Source organism: Pipistrellus hanaki (assembly GCF_964339955.1).
Source record: "Pipistrellus hanaki genome assembly, chromosome: 20".
NCBI lineage: Eukaryota > Metazoa > Chordata > Mammalia > Chiroptera > Vespertilionidae > Pipistrellus > Pipistrellus hanaki.
The window spans coordinates 3,928,712-3,954,202 of record NC_140522.1 but is presented as its reverse complement, the minus strand read 5'-3'; the positions used below and the strand labels follow the sequence as shown (position 1 = coordinate 3,954,202).

At 62.0% G+C, this 25,491-nt stretch overlaps 2 protein-coding genes across 2 annotated transcripts in view; one reads left to right on the top strand and one right to left on the bottom strand.

Moving 5' to 3' along the window:
* EPHX1 (epoxide hydrolase 1) overlaps positions 1 to 12,005 on the top strand; it is a 15,981-nt gene extending 3,976 nt beyond the window's left edge. Inside the window, exons 2-9 of the mRNA XM_084868747.1 lie at positions 4,657 to 4,844; positions 6,962 to 7,142; positions 8,037 to 8,264; positions 9,493 to 9,622; positions 10,114 to 10,322; positions 10,432 to 10,540; positions 11,015 to 11,140; positions 11,573 to 12,005. Coding sequence (XP_084724873.1) covers positions 4,662 to 4,844; positions 6,962 to 7,142; positions 8,037 to 8,264; positions 9,493 to 9,622; positions 10,114 to 10,322; positions 10,432 to 10,540; positions 11,015 to 11,140; positions 11,573 to 11,774 — 1,368 coding nt within the window. The 5' untranslated portion in view covers positions 4,657 to 4,661 and the 3' untranslated portion in view covers positions 11,775 to 12,005. The remainder of the gene's footprint in view (positions 1 to 4,656; positions 4,845 to 6,961; positions 7,143 to 8,036; positions 8,265 to 9,492; positions 9,623 to 10,113; positions 10,323 to 10,431; positions 10,541 to 11,014; positions 11,141 to 11,572) is intronic.
* TMEM63A (transmembrane protein 63A) overlaps positions 11,977 to 25,491 on the bottom strand; it is a 20,230-nt gene continuing 6,715 nt past the window's right edge. The window contains 14 exon segments of the mRNA XM_084868687.1: positions 11,977 to 13,183; positions 13,238 to 13,402; positions 15,030 to 15,092; positions 15,704 to 15,819; positions 16,861 to 17,028; positions 19,237 to 19,342; positions 19,809 to 19,971; positions 20,923 to 20,985; positions 21,121 to 21,207; positions 21,294 to 21,400; positions 22,079 to 22,232; positions 23,148 to 23,285; positions 24,896 to 25,029; positions 25,107 to 25,230. Of these exon segments, the coding sequence (XP_084724813.1) occupies positions 12,863 to 13,183; positions 13,238 to 13,402; positions 15,030 to 15,092; positions 15,704 to 15,819; positions 16,861 to 17,028; positions 19,237 to 19,342; positions 19,809 to 19,971; positions 20,923 to 20,985; positions 21,121 to 21,207; positions 21,294 to 21,400; positions 22,079 to 22,232; positions 23,148 to 23,285; positions 24,896 to 25,029; positions 25,107 to 25,230 (1,909 nt within the window). The 3' untranslated portion in view covers positions 11,977 to 12,862.

Below are 25,491 nucleotides of genomic sequence, written 5' to 3'. Positions count from 1 at the left end.
TGTTTAACCAGACGCAGCAGGCTCGGGTCCACATGGATGGCTCCGTGTGGCCCGGAATGATGTCGTAAACACCCAGGTGGCCCTGGGCAGGGAGAAGGTTCCCTCCGGACGGACGGACGGACGGACGGACGCCTGGGACCTGGGGTCCCGACTCTCCGTCTTTGGCTTCTGTTCTCCCTGCCCGTGCGGCTCCTCCAGGCCCGAGGGGACGTGCTTGCGTAAACCAGGAAAATGCTCTTCTCCTTGGGGAGTTCAGAGACTTTCCAGAAGGTTCTCTGGCCAGCCCACAGAGGGCCCGAGGCCTCGTCCGGGCCGGGAACAGACGTGCGTCTGCCGTTAGCTCTGGGGGAGATGGACACACAGACTCCCTGAACTCGGACGTCTTCCTGGCGCCTGCCTGCTTGGCGTCTCTGAGCTTCGCTTTCAAATCTCTTAAAACCAGAAAAAATACCCGTTGCTTCTCAGCGTCACTGTCGTGCAGGGGATGATGTGTTTACTGTCCCATGGGCTTCTCTGGGCTTCCTCACCGAGACCAGACACATGTGCTCAGTGGACAGAGCGTCGGCCTGCGGACTGAAAGGTCCCGGGTTCGATTCCGGTCAAGGGCATGTACCTTGGTTGCGGGCACATCCCCCAGTAGGGGGTATGCAAGAGGCAGCTGATTGATGATTCTCTCTCATCGATTTTTCTCTCTATCCCTCTCTCTTCCACTCTGTAAAAAAATCAATAAAATATATATTTAAAGAGAGACAGAGAGAGAGAGAGAGAGAGAAAGAACGAACTCTTGGGCCTTTGGAGAGAAATAGTTTGGCACCAGCGCCAAAGTTCTGTTCACGAGGGCAGCTCCGGAGGCTGGCTCTCTGGCCGGCTCGGGGGCCATGGATCTCCGTCCCTCTCTCTGTGGCCTGTCTGTGGTCCCAGCTGTCCCAGGAGGAGGCAGGAGAGGCGGGCCCAGCCACAGGGCGGGGGGGGGAGGGAGGGGGGGTGCCCGCCCTCCTTCGCACAGAAGCAGGGCTGTCCCCCAGGCCCGTGGTGGGCAAACTGCGGCTCGCGAGCCACAGGCGGCTCTTTGGCCCCTTGAGTGTGGCTCTTCCAACAAAACCCCACGGCCTGGGCGAGTCTGTGTTGAAGACGTGGCGTGAGAAGAAGTTTACGTTTAAACAGTGTGGCTCTCCAGAGACATGTCCGTCGTGGTGCTGTTGATGTTGGGCTCTGTGGACTCATGAGTGTGCCGACCTCTGATCTAGGCCGTGGTGCCGCTCTGCCCCATCTCGGAGTTGCCCCGGGACCTATGACTGAACACCCGGAGGACGCAAAGCCTTCTGTGACTTATTCCTTTGTGCAACCGAGACATGGTGGCAAGCACACTAACCACCCTCCAGCCCCCCCCCCCTCCCCCCAAGATACTGGCAGCCTGCAACATTCTGAGGACCCCTGGCCCTGGTCTTTTTTAAAAATATATATATATATATATATTTAATATATTTTTATTGATTTCAGAGAGGAAAGGGGAGAGAGAGGGGGACATCAAAGAGGAGAGAGAATCAGCTGCCTCCTGCGCATCCCCTACTGGGGATGGAGCCCACAACCCGGGCCTGTGCCCTTGACCGGGAATCCAGCGGTGACCTCCTGGTTCCCAGGTCAACGCTCAACCACTGAGCCACACCGGCCGGGCTGCCTGGACTCCAGGGCTGTCGCACTCGAAGCATCAGCCCTTTCACTACTTCTAGCCCAGGCTACAAGGTGGCTCTGAGCCAGGGCCCAGCCAGCAGCCCATCCTGTTTGTTGCTCACTATGGAGGAAGGAGCACGGTGGAGGACCTGGGGAGAGGAGAGGGCGGAGAGGAGGGGGGGGCAGAGCGTGGTGGATGGTGGGAAAGGAATCTAATAGGCGGATTATATGGCCACTCCTATTATCCCTGCTCGGAGGACTGCCAAGTACTGCAATGCCCCAGGCCGCCCTGTGTTTTCCTCGTCGGCGGTGCGCTGTGCTCCGCTTGGGTTGTGTTTCCTGGTCATTCGGGACCAGCGGAAACCCTGACGGTTCTTATTGTCAGTGACAGAACCTGAGCTGGACGGGGATGGCCACGTGAGCCCTTAGGGGCGGGGAGAGGCTGGCCCAGCTTGTGTTCCACAGCTCAGAGCCGGAAGGTGTGTGAATGAGTTTATGAGAGAGGGATAGAGAGTCAGAAACATCCATGAGAGAGAATCATCCATCAGCTGCCTCCTGCACGCCCCCTACTGGGGATGTGCACGCAACCAAGGTACACGCCCCTGACCGGAATCGAACCCGGGACCCTTCAGTCCGCAGGCCGACGCTCTATCCGCTGAGCCACACCGGTTTCGGCCATCATTGATGTTTCTATCCCTCTCTCCCTCTCCCTTCCTCTCTGAAATCAATACTGAATAAATAAATAAATATATATATATTTTAAACTTTAAAATTTAAAGTATAGTATAGTATAGTAAATGCATAACTAGTAACAGGGTCATTTATCCTTATCCAGTATTATGTGTCATACATAATTCTATGTGCTGTATTTTTTTAAATTAATATATATACATTATTGATTTTTTTACAAAGAGGAAGGGAGAGGGATAGAGAGTTAGAAACATCGACCAGCTGCCTCCTGCACACCCCCCCACCGGGGATGTGCCCGCAGCCAAGGCACATGCCCTTGACCGGAATCGAACCTGGGACCCTTCAGTCTGCAGGCTGACGCTCTATCCACTGAGCCAAGCCAGCCAGGGTGGCACCCACATTTTGATCAGATGATGAGAGAGAATCATCGATTGACTGCCTCCTGCATGAGCGCACGCCCCCATCCCACCCCACCCCCAAAATCAGAGGTCAAGCCCACACCCCAGACATGGGCCCTGGCCGGGAATCGAACCGTGACCCCCTGGTTCCTAGGTCGGCGCTCGACCCCTGAGCCAGGCCAGCCGGGCTGGATCTGCTGCATCCTTCTCCCATTCTCTCTGGGCCTGGGGTTCCGTTAGCCGCCCCCCAAAGACCAGGGGTGAGAACCCCACGGCACACGGTTAGACCGGCGGAGGCCGCAGGCCCGTGCAACCCTCCGGAGACCTCGGCAGGCGAGGCCAGCCCTACCTCCGGCGGCGGCGTGACGCTCCCGGCTGGGCGTCCCGCTCCTTCCCAGGGAGGTGGTCATGGCCGGGCGGCGGCTCCCACGCGGACGGGGCAGCCTGGGGTCCTCCTGCCCAGAAAGAGAACGTCAGTCACTGCCGAGACCGGTGTGGCTCAGTGGATAGAGCGTCGGCCTGCGGACTGAGTGGTCCCGGGTTCGATTCCGGTCAAGGGCATGTTACCTTGGTGGCGGGCACATCCCCAATGGGGTTGTGCAGGAGGCAGCTGATCAGTGATTCTCTCTCATCGATGTTTCTAGCTCTCTGTCCCTCTCCCTTCCTCTCTCTAAAAAATCAATAAAATATATTTTTTTTAAAAGAGCCGAAACCGGTGTGGCTCAGTGGATGGAGCGTCGGCCTGCGGACTGAAGGGTCCCGGGTTCGATTCGGTCAAGGGCATGTTACCTTGGTTGCGGGCACATCCCCAGTAGGGGATGTGCAGGAGGCAGCTGATCCATGTTTCTCTCTCACCGATGTTTCTGTCTCTCTACCCCTCTCCCTTCCTCTCTGTAAAAAATCAATAAAATATATTTTTAAATAAAGAAAAAGAAAGTGGGTCCCTGATCCCACAGGGCGGCCCTGGTGCTCCTGTCTCTGTGCCCACGTCAGGCCGGAGGGTGGCTTGCCAAGCTCACTCACCGCAGACGCTGGAGACGTGGGCCCTTCTGGATTATTCCTTATGCTTCCCGCCCCCTGGACAGCCCTGTGCGAAGTGGGTCTGTCGTGCCTCCACGCGGGGGGCTGTGCCAGCACCGGCGGAGGGCCTCCCCGCGGGCCAGGGGGGGCGCTGGGCCCGGGCAGGGCGGCGGCCAGGACCGACGAGCTCCAGACCTGTGTCCGCCTCTGCTCCTGCGGCCGGGCAGCTCGGCTCACTGCCTTCCTCCCGCCCCGCACGCTCCCCGCGGTGCCCGAGCCCCACCCAGCCGGCGGCTGGCAGGAAGGCTGGTGCTGGGCCTCCTGGGCCCGCTCCCTCTTCCCAAAGGGAGGCCTGGCCGGTGTGGCTCAGTGGATAGAGCACCGGCCTGTGGCTCAGAAGGCCCCGGGTTTAATTCCCAGGTCAGGGGCACGTGCCCCGGTTGGGGTCCGAGTGGTAGGGGGACTTTGGGTGGGCGGGAGGGGAGAGTCCGGGGTTCCAGAGACTGAGTTTGGGAACCGGAGGTCGGCAGGGGCGGGGTCCGGAAACAGGGCCTTGGGTTTGGTGGTGCAGGGTGCTGAGGGGGGCCAACCCCAGGGGGTCCTCGCCAGGAAGTCCCGTGTCTGTGCCCCTGTTCCCGGCACAGCCCCCGGGGCCCGATGCTCGGATCAGAGGGGCAGCAGGAGCTAACCTGGGGCCTCAGCATGCCCCCCCCAGGGCCCTGTGGGGGACAGAGGGCACCTGGGCTGGGTCTCCTGGAACCCCCCCCCCACCCCAATGGGCGTGCGGGGAGAGGTCAGGGCCAGGGCGCCCCCCCAGGGCTCGGGCCGGGCCGGTGATCTCGGGGGGCTCATGGCCTCTCTCCCGCGCCCCCCACAGGCACCATGTGGCTGGAAATCCTCCTGGCCTCCGTGCTGGGCCTCGCCATCTACTGGTTCGCCTCCCGGGACAAGGAGGAGACCCTGCCGCTCGGAGACGGGTGGTGGGGGCCCGGGGCCAGGCCCACGGCCCCTGAGGATGAGAGCATCCGGCCCTTCAGGGTGGAGACGTCGGACGAGGAGATCAACGTAAGGCCCGCGTCCCGGCAGGGGCAGGGGCAGGGGAGGGGAGGGTTAGGGCTGGCCAGGGGGAGGATTAGGGTTAGGGCTGGGCAGGGGCAGGGGCAGGGTTAGGGCTGGGCAGGGGCAGGGGCAGGGGCAGGGTTAGCGTTAGGGCTGGGCACGGGGAGGGTTAGGGTTAGGGCTGGGCAGAGGGAGGGTTAGGATTAGGGCTGGGCAGGGACAGGGTTAGGGTTAGGGCTGGGCAGGGGGAGGGTTAGGGTTAGGGGCTGGGCAGGGGGAGGGTTAGGGTTAGGGCTGGGCAGGGGGAGGGTTAGGGTTAGGGGCAGGGGGAGGGTTAGGGCTGGGCAGGGGGAGGGTTAGGGTTAGGGGCTGGGCAGGGGGAGGGTTAGGGTTAGGGGCAGGAGCAGAGGGAGGGTTAGGGTTAGGGCTGGGCAGGGGGAGGGTTAAGGTTAGGGTTAGGGGCTGGGCAGGGTTAGGGTTAGGGCTGAGCAGCGGCAGGGGCAGGGTTAGGGGCTGGGCAGAGGGAGGCAGGAAGCCCCCGTTTCCCTGGGACTGGGGGGGAAGGGCCCGGGTGGAAGAGGGGGTGCCCGCTGGACCCAGCTTCGCGTCTCACCTCCTCTGTGGCCGGCCCGGAACCCGGGAGGCGCTGACAGGAGAAAGCCAGGGGGTCAGGCCCCGGGCGGAGGGCAGGCCCCGGTGGCACCAGGTGCCGCGGCGGGGCCCGCGCTGGTGGACAAAGCACCTACTGTGCGCCGGCCCCTCCGGGTCCCGCCCAGCCCCCGCCGCCCTCCCGTGGCGGGAGGCCCGTGTGCTCAGCGCAGAGCTGCCGACACGGGAGCTCGGAGGGGGACGCAGTCCAGCCCAGGTGACGGGGATCAGGGGCGGGATTGGGCCCGAGGCAGGGAGGAGTGACCAGCGGGGTGGGCCGGTCCGAGGGGCCGGCCCCCAGCGGCCCCACGAGGGGGGGTGGGGCCTGGGATGTCCCCACCCATGTGGGCTCTCCTCCTGTGTGGGGCTGGGAGCACCTACTGTGTGCAGGCGAGGCCTTGGGCTTTGCTATTTCTTTTCTTTTCTTTTTTTAAAAATATATTTTATTGATTTTGTACAGACAGGAATGGAGAGGGATAGAGAGTTAGAAACATCGATGAGAGAGAAACATCGATCAGCTGCCTCCTGCACACCCCCTACTGGGGATGTGCCCGCAACCAAGGTACATGCCCTTGACCGGAATCGAACCCGGGACCCTGCAGTCCCCAAGCCGACGCTCTATCCACTGAGCCACACCGGTCTCGGCGGGCCTTTCTATTTCTGTCTGTCGTCTCCTTCAATCCCGTGGCAGGTGTCATTGCCCCCAGTTTTATGGATCAGTGCCCGTGGTAGGCATACCAGGCTCGCGAGCCACATGTGGTGGCTCTTTGTGCCCCTGGAGGGCGGCTCTTCCACAAAACACCACGGCCTGGGTGCGTCTGTGGTGAAGAAGTGGCGTTAGAAGAAGTTTCAGTTAAAAAAAATGTGGCTCTCCGAAGACATGTCCATTGCTGTGCTGTTGATATTGGGCTCTGTGGACGGATGAGTTTCCTAAAGCTCATGTTCTTTACTTATTTAAAAAAAAAAAAAAATATATATATATATATATATATATATATATATATATATATTTAAATAATATATATATTATTGATTTTTACAGAGAGGAAGTGAGAGAGACAGAGAGCTAGAAACGTCGATGAGACCAGCTGCCTCTTGCACACCCCGTACTGGGGATGTGCCCGCAACCAACGTACATGCCCCTCACCGGAATCGAACCCGGGACCTTTCAGTCCACAGACCGACGCTCTACCACTGAGCCAAACTGGTTTCGGCATATATATATATATATATATATATATATATATATATTATTGACTTCAGAAAGGGAGAGGGAGAGAGAGAGAATCACGGATCGGCTGCTTCCTGCCTACCTACCACTGCACCAGAGCAAATCCAAACCAGTGGCCTCCGGCGGCCCCCTCTGGCTGTGCCCCCGGGGGAGCGTGGGGTTTGCTCTGCCTCGGGGAATGCCCCTCCTCTGAGCTCCGCCCACCCGCCCACCCCTCTCCCCTCGGGCCCCGCGCCTGCCCCAGGACCTGCACCGAAGGATCGAGAAGGCCCGCCTGACCCCGCCCCTGGAGGACAGCCGCTTCCACTACGGCTTCAACGCCCGCTACCTGCAGAAGGTCCTCGCCTACTGGCGGGACGGCTTCGACTGGAGGAAGCAGGTGGCCGAGCTCAACCGGTACCCGCACTTCAAGACCAGGATCGAAGGTGCGCGTCCAGCCCGCCCGGGGCCAGCGGGGGGCGCCCGGCGTGGCTCGGACCAGGCTGGGGAGACCCAGGCCCCAGGATCGGTCGTGGAGATGTTTTTTCAAAGTTATCACAAGCCCTGGCCGGGTTAGCCCAGTGGCTAGGGCGTCGGCCTGTGGACTGAAGGGTCCCGGGTTCGATTCCTGCCAACGGCGCATGCCTGGGTTTGTGGGTTCGATCCCCAGGGTGGGGCGTGCAGGAGGCAGCCGATCCGTGATTCTCTCTCATCATCGACATATCTATTTTTTAAATATATTTTATTGATTTTTTTTTACAGAGAGGAAGGGAGAGGGATAGAGAGTTAGAAACATCGATGAGAGAGAAACATCGACCAGCTGCCTCCTGCACAACCCCCCACTGGGGATGTGCCCACAACCAAGGTACATGCCCTTGACGGGAATCGAACCCGGGACCCTTCAGTCCGCAGGCCGACGCTCTATCCACTGAGCCACACCGGTTTTGGCCTCTAAGCATTTTCTAAAAAAAATATGTATTTTTGTTGGTTTCAGAAAGGAAGGCAGGGAGAGAGAGAGAGAGGCATCAATGATGAGAATCATTGATTGGCTGCCTCTTGCACGCCCCCTACTGGCGGGGGTGGGGTGGGGGAGCTTGGCTGAAGAAACCAAGTCCTCCTTGTCTCAGGACCCCTTGCTTTTTATTAACACAATTTTTGCACTCTTGGCCAGAGCTGGTGGTCCCTGTGGTGACCCATGATCTGCACCCCGGGGTGTGGGGAGCAGAGGTGGCAGCACCCGCTGGCTGAGCTCCCCGGCTGCAGGGCCCTGGCCCCCTCGCCCCCCCCACCCCCTCCCTCCCCCGTGACCGTGGCCCGCCCCCTCCCAACCCCCCCCCCAGGGCTGGACATCCACTTCATCCACGTGAAGCCCCCGCGGCTGCCCGCCGGCCGCTCCGCCAAGCCCCTGCTGATGGTGCACGGCTGGCCCGGCTGCTTCTACGAGTTCTACAACACCATCCCGCTCCTGACGGACCCCGAGAGCCACGGCCTGGGCGGCGAGCACGTGTTCGAGGTCGTCTGCCCCTCCATCCCCGGCTACGGCTTCTCCGAGGCGGCCTCCAAGAAGGGTGGGTCTGGGCTGCCGGGGCCCGTGGGCCGCCCTGCCCTCCCCTCCCCTCCCCCCTTCCCTCCCCTCCCCCCTTCCCTCCCCTCCCCTCCCCTCCCCTCCTCTCCGTGGGGCCGGGCGTGCCCACCAGCGATCCTCCTCCTGAGCCAGGGGAGGGGGAGGGCACGGAGGGAGGAGGGCAAAGGAGGGCACTGCCATTAGGGGAGGGCCCGGGAGGAGGGCACTGCCATTAGGGGAGGGCCCGGGCCTCCTCTCAGGGTCTGAGACGTATGGCAGGCCTGACCGACGTGGCTCCGTGGTTGAGCGTTGACCTATGAACCAGGACAGGGGTCGGCAAACCCGGGGCTGGCGAGCCACACGCGGCTCTTTGGCCCCTTGAATCTTATTGATATTTTACAGAGAGGAAGAGAGAGGGAGAGAGAGTGAGATATATTGATGAGAGAGAAACATCGACCAGCTGCCTCCTGCACACCCCCTACTGGGGATGTGCCCGCCATCAAGGGTCCATGCCCTTGACCGGAATCGAACCTGGGACCCTTCGGTCCGCAGGCTGACGCTCTGTCCACTGAGCCGCACCGGTTTCGGCTGGCCCATTGAGTCTTTAGCAAAGGCCCGCTGAGGAGTCCCCTCACTAAGCTGATCACAACGTACCTACCTGGATAGTTTACGTTTAAAAACACGTAGCTCTCTGAAGAAATTTCAATCATTGACCTGCAGATATATTTGGCTCTGCGGACGAATGAGTTTGCCGACCCCTGAGCCAGGAGGTCAGGGTTCGATTCCCGGTCAGGGCACAGGCCCGGGTTACGGGCTCCATCCCCAGTGCTGTTTGGGCCCCAGGATTCCTTTTTTAAAAAAAATATATTTTATTGATCTTTTTTACGAAGAGGAAGAGAGAGGGATAGAGAGTTAGAAACATCGATGAGAGAGAATCATCGACCAGCTGCCTCCTGCACACCCCGCACTGGGGATGTGCCCGCAACCAAGGCACATGCCCTTGACCTGGATCCAACCCAGGACCCCTCAATCCGCAGGCCGACGCTCTATCCACTGAGCCGCACCGGTTTCGGCGGCGGGCGGGCCCCGGATTCCTGCCCTCCTCCTGAGCTGCTCTTGGCCAGCCCCGGGGCCCAGGGTGAGGCATGTCCCAGGACACGGGGGTGACAGCTCCATGACGCTGTCACCCCCACCCCCGCTCCCACCCCCCGCCCCCCGTTTCCCACGACCAGGCCTGAACTCCGTGGCCACCGCCCGGATCTTCTACAAACTGATGCTGCGGCTGGGCTTCCGGGAATTTTACGCCCAAGGCGGGGACTGGGGGTCCCTGATCTGCACCAACATCGCCCAGCTGGCGCCCAGGTGAGGGGCCTGGGGGGGAGGGTCGGGGGGGGGGTGAGCATGCGTGTGTGAGCACAGCACCCACCGGCCGGCCGGCCGTGCAGCTGGTGGGGTGGCTCACCGTCCCTCTCCCACCCCCGGACACCGCGTGGAGCCTTGGGGGTGCTGGGTGCTGAGCCGGGGGAGGGGGGGGGGTTCCCTGGTCCCAGCTGCACCCGGGCGCTGGGGACCCCATCCGACCCGGGTTGGTGACCCTGGGCCAGGTGCCCAGGCAGAGAGGCCCACGTGGACGAGGCCAAGGTCAGGGACTAGACCTTCCCGATGGGCCCAATCCCGAAGCAGAACGTTCTAGAGACTCTGCATCTTCTCGCCAACCTGTCCCTCTGCCCCCGACGGCCACCCCACCAGGGGGCGGGTGCCGGAGGGGGCTGGCCCTGGGGTCCTCGCCCTCCTCTGCCTCTCCCCTCCCCGCCGAGCCTCACGGCCCCGCCCCGCCCCCTCTCCGCCCGCAGCCATGTGAAGGGCCTGCACCTGAACATGGCCTTCGTGCTGCGGGGCCTCCACGCCCTCACCCTGCTCCTGGGGCCGCGCTTCCGGAGGCTCTTCGGCTACACCGAGCGGGACGTGGAGCTCATGTACCCGCTGAGGGAGAAGATGTTCCACAGCCTCCTGCGGGAGAGCGGCTACATGCACATCCAGTGCACCAAGCCCGACACTGTGGGTGCGTGCCCGCCCGCCGGGGGCCGCGGGGCGGGGCTGGGGGTCCGTCTGTGCCCACCGCGGGCTCCGCCCGGCCTGAGTCCCCCCGCCCGCCCCTCCTCCCCCTGCAGGCTGCGCCCTCAACGACTCCCCCGTGGGGCTGGCCGCCTATATCCTGGAGAAGTTCTCCACCTGGACCAACTCCGACTTCCGGGACCTGGAGGACGGCGGCCTGGAGAGGTGAGAGCCCCCGCCCCCACCCCCACCCCCACCCTCACCCGGGTCCCAGCACCCCTTCCCCGCCCAGCACCTCCTCTCCGTCCTCACTGCCCCGAGTCAGGGTCCAGCTGCTCCGGGGACCGGGGGGCCCTGCCTGAGGGTGGGACCCGCTGGGGTGGCAGCTGGCATCCGAGAGCAGGGGTTCCTGAGCGGACTCGGGGGGCGCAGGGAGGGCAGGAGGCCACGGGGAGGCCACGGGAGGGGTGAGTGTCATGGAGGCTGGAGGGAGCGGGGTACAGCGGGTGGTTATTCTGGGGTGAAGGGTGGAAGCTGGTGGGGTGGGGAGAGGACTGGGGGGAAGTGGGGGCCCCCAGAAGGCACAGCCGGGGGCACCAGGGGACAGGGGCGGCCGAGGAGGGCCCGGGGGGGGGGGGGCCTGGACGCAGGGTGGGGTGCAGCCGAGAGGGCTGGCGCTGAGGGTCCTCTGCCTCCCAGGAAGTTCTCCCTGGACAGCCTGCTGACCGTCATCATGATCTACTGGACCACAGGCACCATCACCTCCTCCCAGCGCTTCTACAAGGAGAACATGGGGCGCAGCTTCCTGAGTGAACCGCACGAGCGGTGAGCCCTCGGGGGGGCGGGGGGCAGGGGCAGGGGGCAGGGGCAGGGGGCAGGGGGCAGGGGGCGGGGGCAGGGGGCCGGGGGCAGGGGGCGGGCCTGCTCTTGAACCCGGAGGACAGCCCGGCCTGCGGGGCCCTGGGCGGGGAGGGGGAGGTCGGGGTCTCCGGGGAGATCCCTCGGCCTTTAGAATCGGGGCTCCTGGGGCCAGGGTGCTGGGACGGCCGCACCCCCTTTCCCAGTCTCATCGGGGGCCCTGGGGGCAGCAAAGGTGGGGAGTGAGGCTGCCCCACGCACGCTCGGCCTGGGCAGCCCTTCCAGAAAAGAGGGTGCCTGGTGGATCGGGGTGGGGGGTGGCCCAGGACACCCCCGTGAGCCCCCGCCGCGGGGACAGGCTGCGGCCGAGCCCGCCCTCACGGGACCCCGCCCCCCCAGGATGAAGGTCCGCGTGCCCACCGGCTTCGCCGCCTTCCCGAGCGAGCTCCTGCACGTGCCCGAGAGGTGGGTCCGGTCCAAGTACCCGAAGCTCGTCTCCTACTCCTACATGCCCCGCGGCGGCCACTTCGCCGCCTTCGAGGAGCCCGAGCTGCTGGCCCGCGACCTCGGCCAGTTCGTGGGGCGCGTGGAGCGGCCCTGACCCTCGGGGCAACTGCCCTGACCCTGGGGGCACCTGCCCTGCTCCGGCGAAGACCCCCCACTCCCCCGACCCACCCAGGGCCGCCCAGCGCCAGCTCCCCTCCGGGCGGCGGCTCCGGCCCCTGCCCGCCCGGGCCCCACGCACACGCCTCCCCCATGGGCACCGCCGCCTCGCACACGCCCCGCACACGCCTGCACACGGCTTTGAGAATAAAGGATTTTACTTCCAAGAGCAGCTGGGACCGAGTGGCCTGCACGTGCCCCGACCCACTGGGGGGCTCCCCTTTCGGGCAGAGCTGGCAGGGCTGCAGCCTGGGCCGGGGGTGGGGGGTGGGGATGCCATCCCTCTGGCCGATGGGGGGGGGGCACAGGACGCCCCGCGGGGGCACCAGGACTCCGCCCCGTCCCCTCTGTGCCCGGACAGCCCAGAGCAGGGGCCGAGGGCTGAGTGACGGTCGGAGTGGGGGGGAGGGGCAGGGTGCCCCAGATCCCACCTGGCCACCTGGCCGGGCCCCCCCCTCTGGGGATGAAAGCGGCCCCACTGGCTCTGCCCACCGTGACCTGTGCCCACCTGCGACTCTGGCGCCCCCTGGAGGCAGTAGGAAGGCGGTGTCTCCAGCAAGAGCCCCAAATGCTCTCTCAGCCCTGGGCTCCCTGGAGGTGGGGGCTGCCCAGCCTTCCGGCCTCTGCACCGGGCCCAGACCCCCCCTCCCCTGCCTCAGGGGCTCCCGGGAGGCCCTGAGCACGCCTCCCCCCAGCCCCCCACGAGGAGCAGGGAGCAGACGGGAGGCGGCGAGGGCAGAGGCCGAGCCCAGGCACCGGCCCCGAGAGGCAGAGGGCGGACCGCCCCGTCGGGCCGAACAGGCACTTTATTAGGGTTCGCCCTGTCCCCGGCTGCCCCCGCGGGGTCCCCGGCCCAGCCACACGGTGCAGACACGGAGAACCAGAGCCGGGTGCAGAGGCTCACCCCGGGGGGCAGGGCGGGTGCCCGGCGGACTGCAGGGAGGGGGGTCCGGAATGACCCCATCCCAGGCTCTCTGGGTGTCCGTGGGGCGTGTGTGTGTCCACACGGGCGGTGGTGGTGCATGCTCAGAGGTAGGTTTTCTGAGGTTCCCTGCTGCCTGCCACCCGAGAGTCACCCCCAGGGCCCTGCAGGGACGCCCTGCCAGCACGCGATCTCGCCACAAGGGGACAGGATCCAGCGACAGAGCCGTGAGCACGACCCCAGTCCCACCAGCAAGGACCGGGGTGGCGCCTGGTCCTGCCCCAAACCCCCCCTCCAGCCAAGGGCCCCGGAGCCCCTGCCCGGCTGGTCTCCTGTCTTCGGAGCAGAGATGGGGGGCAAACTTCCGAATGTGGACGGCCGTCCTGGCCGTGGCTGGGGTCCGTGTCCCGCTCCGTCTCCTCCACCTCCGGCCCCGAGCCCGGCCCGCCAGGCCGCACGGCTCTCCGGCCCCATCAGACCTCCTGCTGGGCGGCGGCCACGCTGTCGGCGGGGCTCTGGGCCGGGCCCTGGGCCCCTGGGACGGTCCCGCTGATGTTGCGGACGGCGCCGTAGGTCTGCTGCAGCTGCGGCGACAGGGCCGTGCGCTCGGAGGCCAGGCCGTTCAGGATGCGGGGCACGTAGGGCTGCCGGCAGACGGGGAGGGCGTGAGGGCTGGGCGGGGGGGACGTGGCACCCCATTCATTCCTCCTCCACGGGCCCCTCTCCTCCCAGGGACACATAAAGAAACACCACCGAGCCCTGGCCAGTGTGGCTCAGTGGATAGAGCACCGGCCTGAGGACTGAAGGGACCCCGGGTTCGATTCCGGTCAAGGGCACGTGCCCGGGTTGCGGGCTCGATCGCCAGTGGGGGGGTGTGCAGGAGGCAGCCGATCCATGATTCTCTATCGTCGTCGATGTTTCTCTCTCTCTACCCCCCCCCCCTTTCCTTCCTCTTGGAAATCAATAAAAAATAAAATAAATAAATAGCCCTAACCAGTTTGGCTCAGTTTGATAGAGCGTCGGCCTGTGGACTAAAGGGTCCCAAGGTCGATTCCGGTCAAGGGCATTTACCTTGGTCGCGGGCACATCCCCAGTAGGGGGTGTGCAGGAGGCAGCTGATCTATGACTCTCTCTCATCGATGTTTCTAACTCTCTATCTCTCTCCCTTCCTCTCTGTACAAAAATCAATAAAATATATTTAAAATATATATATATATATTTTTTTTTTTAATTGATTTTACACAGAGAGGAATTGGGAGAGGGATAGGGAGTTAGAAACATCGTTGAGAGAGAAACATCCATCAGCTGCCTCCTGCGCACCCCCTACTGGGGATGTGCCCGCAACCAAGGTACATGTCCTTGACCGGAATCGAACCCGGGGCCCTTCAGTCCCCAAGCCGACGCTCTATCCACTGAGCCACACCAGTCCCGGCCAATAAGATATATTTTTTAAAAAAGGAGATGAGAGGGGCCGCTTTCCCCCCTCCCCCCGCTCCCCCGCCCTGCAGGGGGCAGTGGTCACAGCTCCGGGGTCCCGTGTCCCAGCCCCGCCCCGGGAGCAGGCGGGCCCAGAGGAAAGGAGACTGTGTGGCCGGTGCCCACGTTCAATGCGGAGCTCCCGGGGAGCCGGTCTGGGCGGCGGCCGGACCCACCCGGCAGGCGCTGCTGGGACGCCGGTGACCGGCTTCCCCCAACCACAGGGCCTGGCGGCCAAGCCGGCTCTCCGGCATGAAATATGCAGGGGAAAGTGAGCCGGAAGCCGACACCCGCGGGGCGGGTCGCGCCTCCTGGCAAACGAACCCTCCTCCCGTGGGGGAGGCGGCCTCACAGCCAAGTTACAGCCCCAGAGGCACTCGGACGCCTTCCCAAGTGACGGGAATTCACCTGCCTGAGGACACCTGACCGAGGTCACCTGACCGAGGGGCTTCTCTCTCTCCTCTCTCTCTCTATTTTATTGATTTTTTTATGGAGAGGAAGAGAGAGGGATAGAGAGCTAGAAACATCGATGAGAGAGAAGCATCGATCAGCTGCCTCCTGCACACCCCCTACTGGGGATGTGCCCGCAACCAAGGTACATGCCCCTGACCGGAATCGAACCCGGGACCTTTCAGTCCGCAGGCTGACGCTCTGTCCACTGAGCCACACCGGTGTCGGCAGGGGGCTTCTTTCTCCACGAGATGATGGGAGGGTGCCTGCCGGGCCCACGGGGCCGGGTCCCCGGCCGGGGCTGGGTCCTGGGTCCTGGGGGAGGGGGGGGGGCCCAGGACTTACCGTGTACGGAGGGGGCACGTGGGCCAGCGCCTCGCTTCCCTTGTCCTCGGCCGGCTCCTCGGTCTGCAGGAAACACAGAAACTCCCGCGATAAGCAACCATGAGTGTCCAGAACAGCACCCTCCAAACAGGCGGACTATGACAGCCAGAGGGACAGTGCCAGCTGGCACCCGGCTCCCAGCAACAGCCCCAGGGGGCATGGGGAGGGCGTGGGGAACAGGGATGGGGTGGGGTGGGAAGTCTCATATTGCACCCAGCCACCCACGCCTTTGGGGGGGACGGGGGGAGGCGGGGGATCAGTAAAACCTGGAGAAGCACCGAAACCGGTGTGGCTCAGTGGATAGAGCGTCGGCCTGCGGACTGAGGGGTCCCAGGTTCGATTCCGGTCAGGGGCATGGACTTTGGTGGCGGGCACATCCCCAGTAGGGGGTGCGCAGGAGGCAGCTGATCGATATTTCTCTCTCATTGATGTTTCTAACTCTCTATCCCTCTCCCTTCCTCTCTGTGAAAAATCAATAAAATAAAAATTAAATTAAATTTAAAAAAGCCTGGAGAAGGTCGTTGACGTGTGAGTGGGAGGAGGAGGAGGGGTGCAGGGCGGACCCTCACCTCCTGGGTGCCCAGGCCCCGGCTGGGGGGGTTGGGTGGGGTGCTGGGGGGGGGGGGTCCCTTTACCTTGTAGTTCAGAGGGCTGAGGTGCTTGAAGCAGCCGAAGCAGGTGTAGCCCAGGCAGACCAGGATGGTGAGCAGCAGGACCAGGAAGTTAAACAGGGTGGCGGGGGCCGTCCAACCTGGGGACGGAGGGACGCGGCCTCAGAGATGGAGGGGGGGTGCGGGGCGCTGCCTCACCTCCCTGAGGAGGGGCCCACGCCTGGGCAGGTGACTTACAGAGAAGGCACCGCCCCCTCCCCGCCCTCGAGCAGCTGGGACCCCGGTGAGGGCATCGGCCAGCTGCCCGCTGGGTCAGGTCCCTGCAGCATCTTGTCTGGTGAGGCGGGTGGAGGCCCCGCAGAGCCGGGCAGTCACACACCTCATCTGCCTTTACCGTTTCCCCAAGAGCATTGGGTTTCCCTCCAGCAGGTCCCCATGGTGAGGCATGAGGGGTCGGGACCCGCCTCCCCATCTCCTCTGGCTCAGCCCCCCACATGGCAGATGGAGGACCATCCTCTCTCAGCTGCCTGGGGCCGTCCACCTGCCTCCACCTGTTACTCTCCGGCTGGGCCAGCTCAGGAGGTCAAGCTGCACCCAGCCAGCCCTCACCCCGGGGCCACATTCTGATTGGACACCCAGCTATTCCGCCCTGGGTGCCACATTCTGATTGGACACCCAGCCCTCACCCCGGGGGCCACATTCTGATTGGACACCCAGCCAGCCCTCCCTGGGGGCCATATTCTGATTGGACACCCAGCTATCCCTCCCCGGGGGCCACATTCTGATTGGACACCCAGCTATCCCTCCCCGGGGGCCACATTCTGATTGGACACCCAGCTATCCCTCTCTGGGGGCCACATTCTGATTGGACACCCAGCCAGCCCTCCCTGAGGACCACATTCTGATTGGACACCCAGCCAGCCCTCCCTGGGGGCCATATTCTGATTGGACACCCAGCTATCCCTCCCCGGGGGCCACATTCTGATTGGACACCCAGCTATCCCTCCCCGGGGGCCACATTCTGATTGGACACCCAGCCAGCCCTCCCTGGGGGCCACATGCTGATTGGACACCCAGCTATCCCTCTCTGGGGCCACATTCTGATTGGATAACCAGCCAGCCATCACCCTGGATGCCACGTTCTGATTGGACACCCAGCCAGCCCTCCTGGGGGCCCTCACCCAGGCGCAGGAAGGAGAAGAAGAAGAGCCAGAAGAGGCACAGGATGGGGGCGGCCAGGGCCTGGTTCACGGCCGCGAAGTGGATCCTCTTCTCCAGCTTGGCGGGGAGGTAGGCAAAGTACAGGTTGTGCCGGTCCACCATGTGCTTGAGCAGGATGTAGATAAGGCCTGCGGGACACACACACACACACACACACACACACACACGTGAGCGGGGACCCGGCGTGGCCACGGGCGTGGCTGTCCACGGAACTGGGCTGGGGTGGCCGTCTGACCCCGTGAACCAGGAGGGCGGCCGAATGCATATCCTGGCTCCAGCGTTCCTGGTCTCTTCCCTCCCTCCTCTCCTCCCTCCTCCTCTCTCTCCCTCTCTCTTCCCTCCTCCCTCCTCCCTCCCTCCTCTCCTCCCCATTCCTGACTCCAGGAGTGAAGTGTCTGTGACTTGGGGCCCAAGTGACCTCCTGCCCTAGGCCAATGGATGCTCAAGGATCTTAAGGAGCATCACACTCTTATGTCAGGTTCTTCAACATTTTTTGGTTTTTCTTTCATATATATATATATATATATATATATATATATATATAATATTTTATTGATTTTTTACAGAGAGGAAGGAAGAGGGATAAAGAGCTAGAAACATCGATGAGAGAGAAACATTGATCAGCTGCTTCTTACATGCCCCCTACTGGGGATGTGCCCACAACCAAGGTACATGCCCTTGAACGGAATCGAACCCGGGACCCTTCAGTCCGCAGGCCGACGTTCTATCCACTGAGCCAAACCCGTTTCGGCTATACGTATATATTTTTTTATTATTGACTTCAGAGAGGAAGGGAGAGAGAGAGAGAGAGAGAGAGAGATAGGAACATCCACGATGAGAGAGAATCATGGATCGGCTGCCTCCTGCACGCCCCACCCTGGGGATCGAGCCCCCAACCCAGGCCTGTGCCCTGACCGGGCATCGAACCCTGACCTCCTGGTTCCTAGGTTGACCAGGAACATTCCGATTGCAACTCCATCACCGAGCCCCACTGGCCGGGCTGGTTTTGCTTGGTTTTCAGAGAGTAATCCTACACTTTAAAAATAGTGCAGGAGAGCAAACAGGGAAAACTCCAACTTCCTCCTACGCCCCAGCCTCAGCTCACTCTGCCAACCGGCTCCGGTGCTGGGTTTCCTTCTAGAGCCTTCTGCCTGCCCGGCCCGTTCACGGTGTTTTATTTTAGTTGCCAGACCCTGGCCTTTAACGTCAAACCGTTCCACGTTCAGACCCCTCACGGACAGACACCGAGTGCTTCGTCTGGGGGGGGGGGCAGAAGCCGGGTCTGGCTGGTCGGACGGCGTGACCCCCCATGGTGGGAGGAAGGTGACGGCCAGAGGGACAGCAGGCAGGAGAAACTCTATCGTTACTGCCTCGGTGTGTTCAAGAGTCGGCCAGGCATAGAGCGGTCGGCCCCGCCCACATGGCTCAGTGGTGGAGCATCGACCTATAAACCAGGGGGTCGCTGGTTCGATTTCCGGTCAGGGCACATGCCCAGGTTGTGGGCTTGATCCCCAGTAGGGGGCTTGCAAGAGGCAGCCGATCAATGATTCCTTCATCATTGATGTTTCTCCCTCTCCCTCTCCCTTCTTCTCTCCAAAATCAATAAAAACATATTATTTAAAAAATAAGAGTGTAGCTCAGCGGCTGAGTGTAGACCCAGGACCCAAGAGGTCACCGGTCCGATTCCCAGTCAGGGCATATGCCCAGGTTGCAGGCTCGAATCCCAGTGAGGCATGTACAGGAGGCAGCCAACCAATGATTCTCTCTCATCATTGATGTTTCTATCTCTCTCTCTCCCCCTCCCCTTTCCTCTCTGAAATCAATAAAAATATATTTTAAAAAAATAAAAATAGCCGAAACCGGTGTGGCTCAGTGGATAGAGCATTGGTCTGCGGACTGAAAGGTCCCGGGTTAGATTACGGTCAAGGGCATGTACCTTGGTTGTGGGCATATCCCCAGTGGGGGGCGTGCAGGAGGCAGCTGGTTGATGTTTCTCTCTCATCAATGTTGCTAACTCTCTCCCCCTCTCCCTTCCTCTCTGTGAAAAAATCAATAGAATACGTTAAGTAAATAAATATAAAATTAAAATAAGAGTGAAGTGGTCACACTGGCAGAGCAGCTCAGACCAGAAGCGCTGAGGGAGGCCACAGCTTGGGAGGCCAGGGGAGGGAATTCACGAGAAGTGAGTTAAACTTGGTGGCATCCGTGGCTCCTTAACAGCGTGTGGCTCTTGTGGCTTCAAGAGGCCCCCCCGGTTTGCGGGGCCCCAGCATGCCCGGTGATGGCTGCCTCGGGGTGCCCGGCGGAGTCAGCCACCCGCCCACCCGGACGCTCACCGAAGGGCGCGATGATGGGGCAGGTGATGCTGTAGGCCATGATGACGGAGAACACGCACAGCATCCACGCGTACATGGCTCCGAACTCGAACTCGAAGGCCTGGTTCTGGGGGGGCGGGAGAGGAGGAGAGTGTTTCATACTTTTTTCCTTTTGTTTTCTTTTTTTTTTATTTTTTTAAATTTTTTTTAAATGTATTTTATTGATTTTTCTTACAGAGAGGAAAGGAGAGAGACAGAGAGCTAGAAACGTCGATGAGAGAGAGACATGGACCAGCTGCCTCTTGCACACCCTCTACCGGGGATGTGCCCGCAACCAAGGTGCGTGCCCTTGACCGGAATTGAACCTGGGACCTTTCAGTCTGCAGGCTGACGCTCTATCCACTGAGCCACACCGGTTTCGGCTGCTTTCTTTTTTTTTTTTAAGTTTTGTGTTTTGTAAGGGGTGTGTGTGTGGAAAGCCAGTGGCTGAGTGCCCGGCGCCGAGCAGGCGGCCGGGGCAGTGCCGAGTGGGGAATATAGCTCAGGGGGAGGGGAAGAGGGGGAGCCATGCCCCCGCCCCCCGCCGGCCGCACCTGCTTGACGTTGCGGCGGTCGGCGGCGGTCTTGGCCATGACCATGCGCGCGGTGTAGAGGATGAGGCCCGGCAGCCGCAGCAGCTCCATGCCGGTGCCGATGAAGGCCGAGGCGATGACGTAGTTCACGAAGAAGGCGCCCTGGTCCGGCAGGAACACGCACCTGGGGGCGGGGGCGGGGAGGGGGGCGGGGGCGGGTCAGAGGAGCCGGGACCCGAGGCCCCGGGGAGAGGGGGGGTGGGGGTACGTGTGCGGCACCCATGGGTGCCTGGCGAAACAGAGCCCCTGGCCCTGCCCTCATGGAGCTCCTATCCTGGGGGTCAGAGAGCCTTCCCGGGAAGGGGATGTGCACACAAGGTGGAGAGTGAGGGCCGCCCTGGCTGGTGTGGCTCAGTGGATAGAGCATCAGCCTGCGGACTCAGGGGTACCCATGTTCGATTCCTGTCAAGGGCATGCACTTCGGCTGCAGGCCCCTCCCAGGCCCAGGCCCTGGTCAGGGCGTGTGCAGGAGGCAACCTATGGTGCTTCTCTCACGTCCATGTTTCTCTCTGTCTTTCCCTCTCTCTTCCGCTTTCTAAAAATCCGTAGAGAAATATCCTCTCTGTTAAAAAAAAAAATCAATAAAATATTTTTTTTTTTAAGTGGGTGTGGTGTGAGCTGGAAATACGAGCGAGGACCCACGTCAGCCCTCAGCCGAGCACCGTTCTCCTGGCTGAGGTAAGCCACAGCCCAGACCGAGGCTCTGGCTGAACGTTAATTATTTCTTCCCCTCCCGCCCCCGGCCTCCCGGGGCCCCGCAGCTCCTGCTCCCCCGCGGCTGGGGCCTCGGTAAGTAAGTTTCAGGGACAGAATGAGGCTGTGCTAATTGAGTCTCGGCCTAGAAAGGGAACCGCAGGTTTTGCACAGCTCCCCAGACGGGCCAGCTCCCCAGACGGGCCAGCTCCCCAGACGGGCCAGCTCCCCGGGGTGGCCGAGGGCTCTGCCCCCCACCCCCTCCCGCCCCCCCAGCAGGAACCGGGGCGGGGAGCGGGGAGGGCCGGGCCCGTGGTCCCCGGGAGGAAGGGGACAGCTACCGGGGCCGCGGCTCCATCCCCTCCGCGCGGCTGGTACTCACTCCAGCCGGATGGAGGTGTCCGGGGAGGACTTGTCAAAGAGCCACCGGAAGAAGAAGTCCAGGCTGGAAGACAGAACAGATCCCGTCAGAATGGACTTCTAACCGCCTCGCGATTGCAGCACAGACATCCCTGTTCTTCTTCTTCTAAAAACGGGCCGACCCGGACTCTGCATGGCGAGCAGGAGGAGGCCCCGGTACCTGGTGAGGCCGAGGGAGGGCAGGATCAGCACCATGAAGATGAGGAAGATGTAGACCTTGGTCATCATGATCCGGTTCTCCCCGGACCTGCGGGGGGGTCAGGTGTGAGCTCTCCTCGGCCCCGGGTCCCAGGGGCCCCCAGGCCGCCCTGTGCCTGCCGCCCCGGCTCTCACTTGGTCCAGTGGGACTCCAGCAGCGTGGAGTAGTACACGATGGACGGCAGCAGCGCGGAGAAGGACCAGAGGAGGAGGGTCGGGAAGAACTGGCTGATGACCGGGTCCTGGAAAACAGGGCCCATGGCACAGAGGGGTGAGGGCGGGGAGGGGGCGGGGAGACCACCACCTCCTGGCACGGAGGCCCAGGGTACTCCGGGGCTGGGGGATGGCCCTCCTGACGCGCTATCCACTGAGCCACACCGGTTTGGGCTCTCACTTCATTTTTATGTATCTATTTATCTAGTATGTTTGTATTTATTTCAGAGAGGAAAGCAGAGGGAGCCGAAATTGTTTTGGCTCAATGGATAGAGCGTCAGCTTGGGGACTGAAGGGTCCCAGGTTCGATTCCGGTCAAGGGCATGGACCTGAGTTGCGGGCACATCCCCGGTAGGGGGTGTGCAAGAGGCAGCTGATCGATGACTCTCTCTCATCGATGTTTCTAACTCTCTATCTCTCTCTCTTCCTCTCTATACAAAATCAATAAAATATATTTAAAAAAAAAAAAAAAAGAAAGAAAGAAAGCAGAGGGAGAGAGAATCATGGATGGGCCATTTCCTGCACGCCCCCTACTGGGGATCATGCCAGCAAACCGGGCACGTGCCTTTGACCAGAATCGAACCCGGGCACATGCCCTTGACCAGAACCCCCCAGAACCAACGCTGTCCCTGGTACAGGGACCCCCCCACACTCTCCCTCGCACCCCCCCCCCCGGGATGGGCCCTGGCAGGAGGCTCAGGACTCACGTTGAGGGCGTGGATGGGCTTGGTGACGTTGAACTTGTCCATGGTGGAGAGGATGATGGAGGGCGTGGTCAGGAAGAAGAGCACCAGGAAGAGGACGAAGTTGATGCCCAGCCACTGGAGCCACCAGCGGGCGCCCTGGACGGAGAGGTTCTTCCTGCCGAGGAGAGGGCATGGCCTGAGGCCCGCCTCCCGGGACCGGCCACCAGCCTGCCCACCGCGCCCACGGCTCAGGGGGGTCAGAGAGCCAGGGGCTCTGGCTGAGGGCTCACGGCGACCTGGGCGCACCGACGAGGTCGCTGCACTGACCTTCAGCCACTGGAAGGTCAAAGGGTGGGGCCTGCCGAAACCGGTGTGGCTCAGTGGATAGAGCGTCAGCCTGTGGACTGAAAGGTCCCAGGTTCGATTCCAGTCAGGGGCATGTATGCTGGTTGCGGGCACATCCCCAGTAGGGGGGTGTGCAAGAGGCAGCCGGTCGGTGTTTCTCTCTCATCGACGTTTCTAGCTCTCTATCTCTCTCCCTTCCTCTCTGTAAAAAAATCAATAAAATATATTTTAAAAAATAAATAAAAATAAAATTAAATTAAATTAAGGTTGGGGCCTTAGGAACTCAGAGGAGATGCAACTTGTTCTCCACTAACTGCTGGACGGATAATTTTTTTTTAAAATATATATATTTTATTGATTTTTTATTTTACAGAGAGGAAGGGAGAGGGATAGAGGGTTAGAAACATCCATGAGAGAGGAACATGGATCAGCTGCCTCTTGCACACCCCCCACTGGGGATGTGCCCCCAACCAAGGCACATGCCCTTGACCAGAATCGAACCTGGGACCCTTCAGTCCGCAGGCCGACGCTCTATCCACTGAGCCACACCAGTTTTGGCACAGGTAATATTTTAGTATCTATAGAGAGGTCGATACTATTACTAAAGTTAATTTCCACTTCTTTTTTTTTTTTTACTCTTTCAATGGGCCCCCAGGCTAAGGAAGCAGGCGACCTTCACCCTCAGGATGTCGGACACAGGAGCCACGGGACACGAGCGGCTCCTGAGCCCGGGGCCGCGGCTCACCAGCAGATGTCCTCGGGGTAGGTGGCGAAGGTGACGGTCCACTGGGAGATGCAGAGCTCCCGGCTGCAGGAGGACGGCTGGGGCTCCCCTTGGCACCGCAGGCCCTGGCACTTGCAGGCGTTGAAGTCCTTCAGGATGCTGCGGGGAAGGCAGGCACGTCAGGGCCCAGGCCACCCGGGGCCGGGCACACGCCCAGCACACGGGGGGGATGGGGGGTGGGGCCGAGACAGAATGGGGCTTGGCTTTATGACTATTGGTTTATCATAATGAATGCAGGACCCTGGCTTTATTAGTATGGATTTTTTTTAATTATAATTGACTAGAGGGCCGGTGCACAAAGATTCATGCAAGAACGGGCCTTCCGCCGAAACCGGTGTGGCTCAGTGGATAGAGCGTCGGCCTGCGGACTGAAAGGTCCCGGGTTCGATTCCGGTCAAGGGCATGAACCTTGGTTGCGGGCACATCCCCAGTAGAGGGTGTGCAGGAGGCAGCTGATGGATGTTTCTCTCTCATCGATGCTTCTAGCTCTCTATCCCTCTCTCCTCCTCTCCGTAAAAAATCAATTAAAAATATTAAAAAAATAGAATGGACCTTCCTTCCCCTGGCTGCTGGCACAGCCTTTGCTCCGGCCTGGACACCCCTTTCCGCCTTCCCACGCTGCCCAGAGGCCCGGAGCAACTGGTGGGGGGGGCATGCAGAACAGCTGTGTCCTACCCTTAGCTACTTGGCACCTGTATATGCAAATTAAACGGCCATCTTTGGTGGTTAATTTGCATACCCACTCCTGATTGGCTGCTGGGTGTCGCGAAGGTACGGCCCATTAGCATGTTACTCTCTTATTAGTGCAGATGCTATGAGAAAGACAACATGCATGGCCCGCTCTGTGGAGGGTTTTGTTTCATCCTCAGAACATCCCTGCGAGCCAAGGGTCATTATTCCTATTTTACAGATGAGGAAACGGAGGCTCTCCGATCAGGTTCTGTCCGGCTCCGGTTCCCAGCTGTTTGCACTGCCCCCCTCCACACCCCCCGCCGGGATCCTGCTGCCAGTGGCTTCACCCTTCCAGGCTCCCTCACTCTCTCCCCCGGCCCCAGCGTCGCTATCAGACCACAGCACACGAAGCGTCTCCCGTTCTGGTCGGAGATTTCCCTCCCTCGGACCCCGCACCTCCACCCTCGCCAGCGCCTCCTCGTTTCCCCTCTGTCTCCCATCCAGTGCCCTTCTCTCGACCCCACCCCTCTGCGGCTCCCCGGGCTCGGGTGGGCTTTCTGAGCCGGACCGCAGGCAGCCGGAGGCCTGTTTATGTAAACCCCCTCCCCCAGGGCCAGCTGCCTGCAGCCGTGAGCGCCCGAGTGAGTGCCCGTTTGTAGGAAGCTGGGGAGCCCGTGCACAGAGGCAGGATCTGGGGTGCAGAGTGGCCATCGGAAGGAGGGTGGCATCCAGCTGGTGGGATGCTGGAATGCAGAGCCGATGCCAAGAGCCAGCGGACCCCTGAGGCTGCTGGGTAAGCCACACCCACGAGAGGGTCTCAGCGAGAGTCCCCCGAGCCCCTGCCCCACAGCCTGGGCCCCCCAGGGGGGTGAGCACGGTGGTGCCTCCCAAGCCAGCCCTGGGGAGGCAGATGGACCCGCCACTGGCAGACCCCCGGGATGGGACTGGGCGGTGCCATCTCTCCTGGAGAGGGCCGGCTGGCGGGGCACCTGGACGGGGCCCGGGGCCAGGCGGCCGGCCGGCGGGCGGACACTCACTAGGTGGCCATGGACTTCTCCTGAAAGGTGACGAAGGCCATGCCCAGCGGCTGGAACTGCACCCGGGACTCCTCCTCCGTGATCCGCTCCGACAGCCGGTCCTTCAGGCCCGTGTAGTAGGAGATGGCGTCCTCCTGGGGGACACGTGCCCGTGAGGCCGGGGCCCCCAGCGCCCGCGCCCGGCCCGGGGAAAAGGGACCGGGGGCCTCACCCGCTCGCAGCCCTGCACCTCGAAGCAGCAGAACTGGCCGCAGGGCCGGGGGTTGATGAGGGCCCGCTGGCCCGTCTTCAGCTGCAGGTTTGAGTAGTAAGTGAGGCTCTTCTCCGTCTTCTTCCTGCGGGCGGGAGGGGGGGGGGGGGGGGGGCGTCAGGCCCAGTCCTCAGCCCGGCCCGCCTCCTCCACTCAGCCCTCAGGCACCCACCCACCCAGCCCTCAGGCACCCACCCAGACCCACAGCCCTCAGCACGGCCGCCTCCTCCACTCAGCCCTCAGGCACCCACCCACCCAGCCCTCAGGCACCCACCCACCAGCCCTCAGGCACCCACCCACTCAGCCCTCAGGCACCCACCCACTCAGCCCTTAGGCACCCACCCAC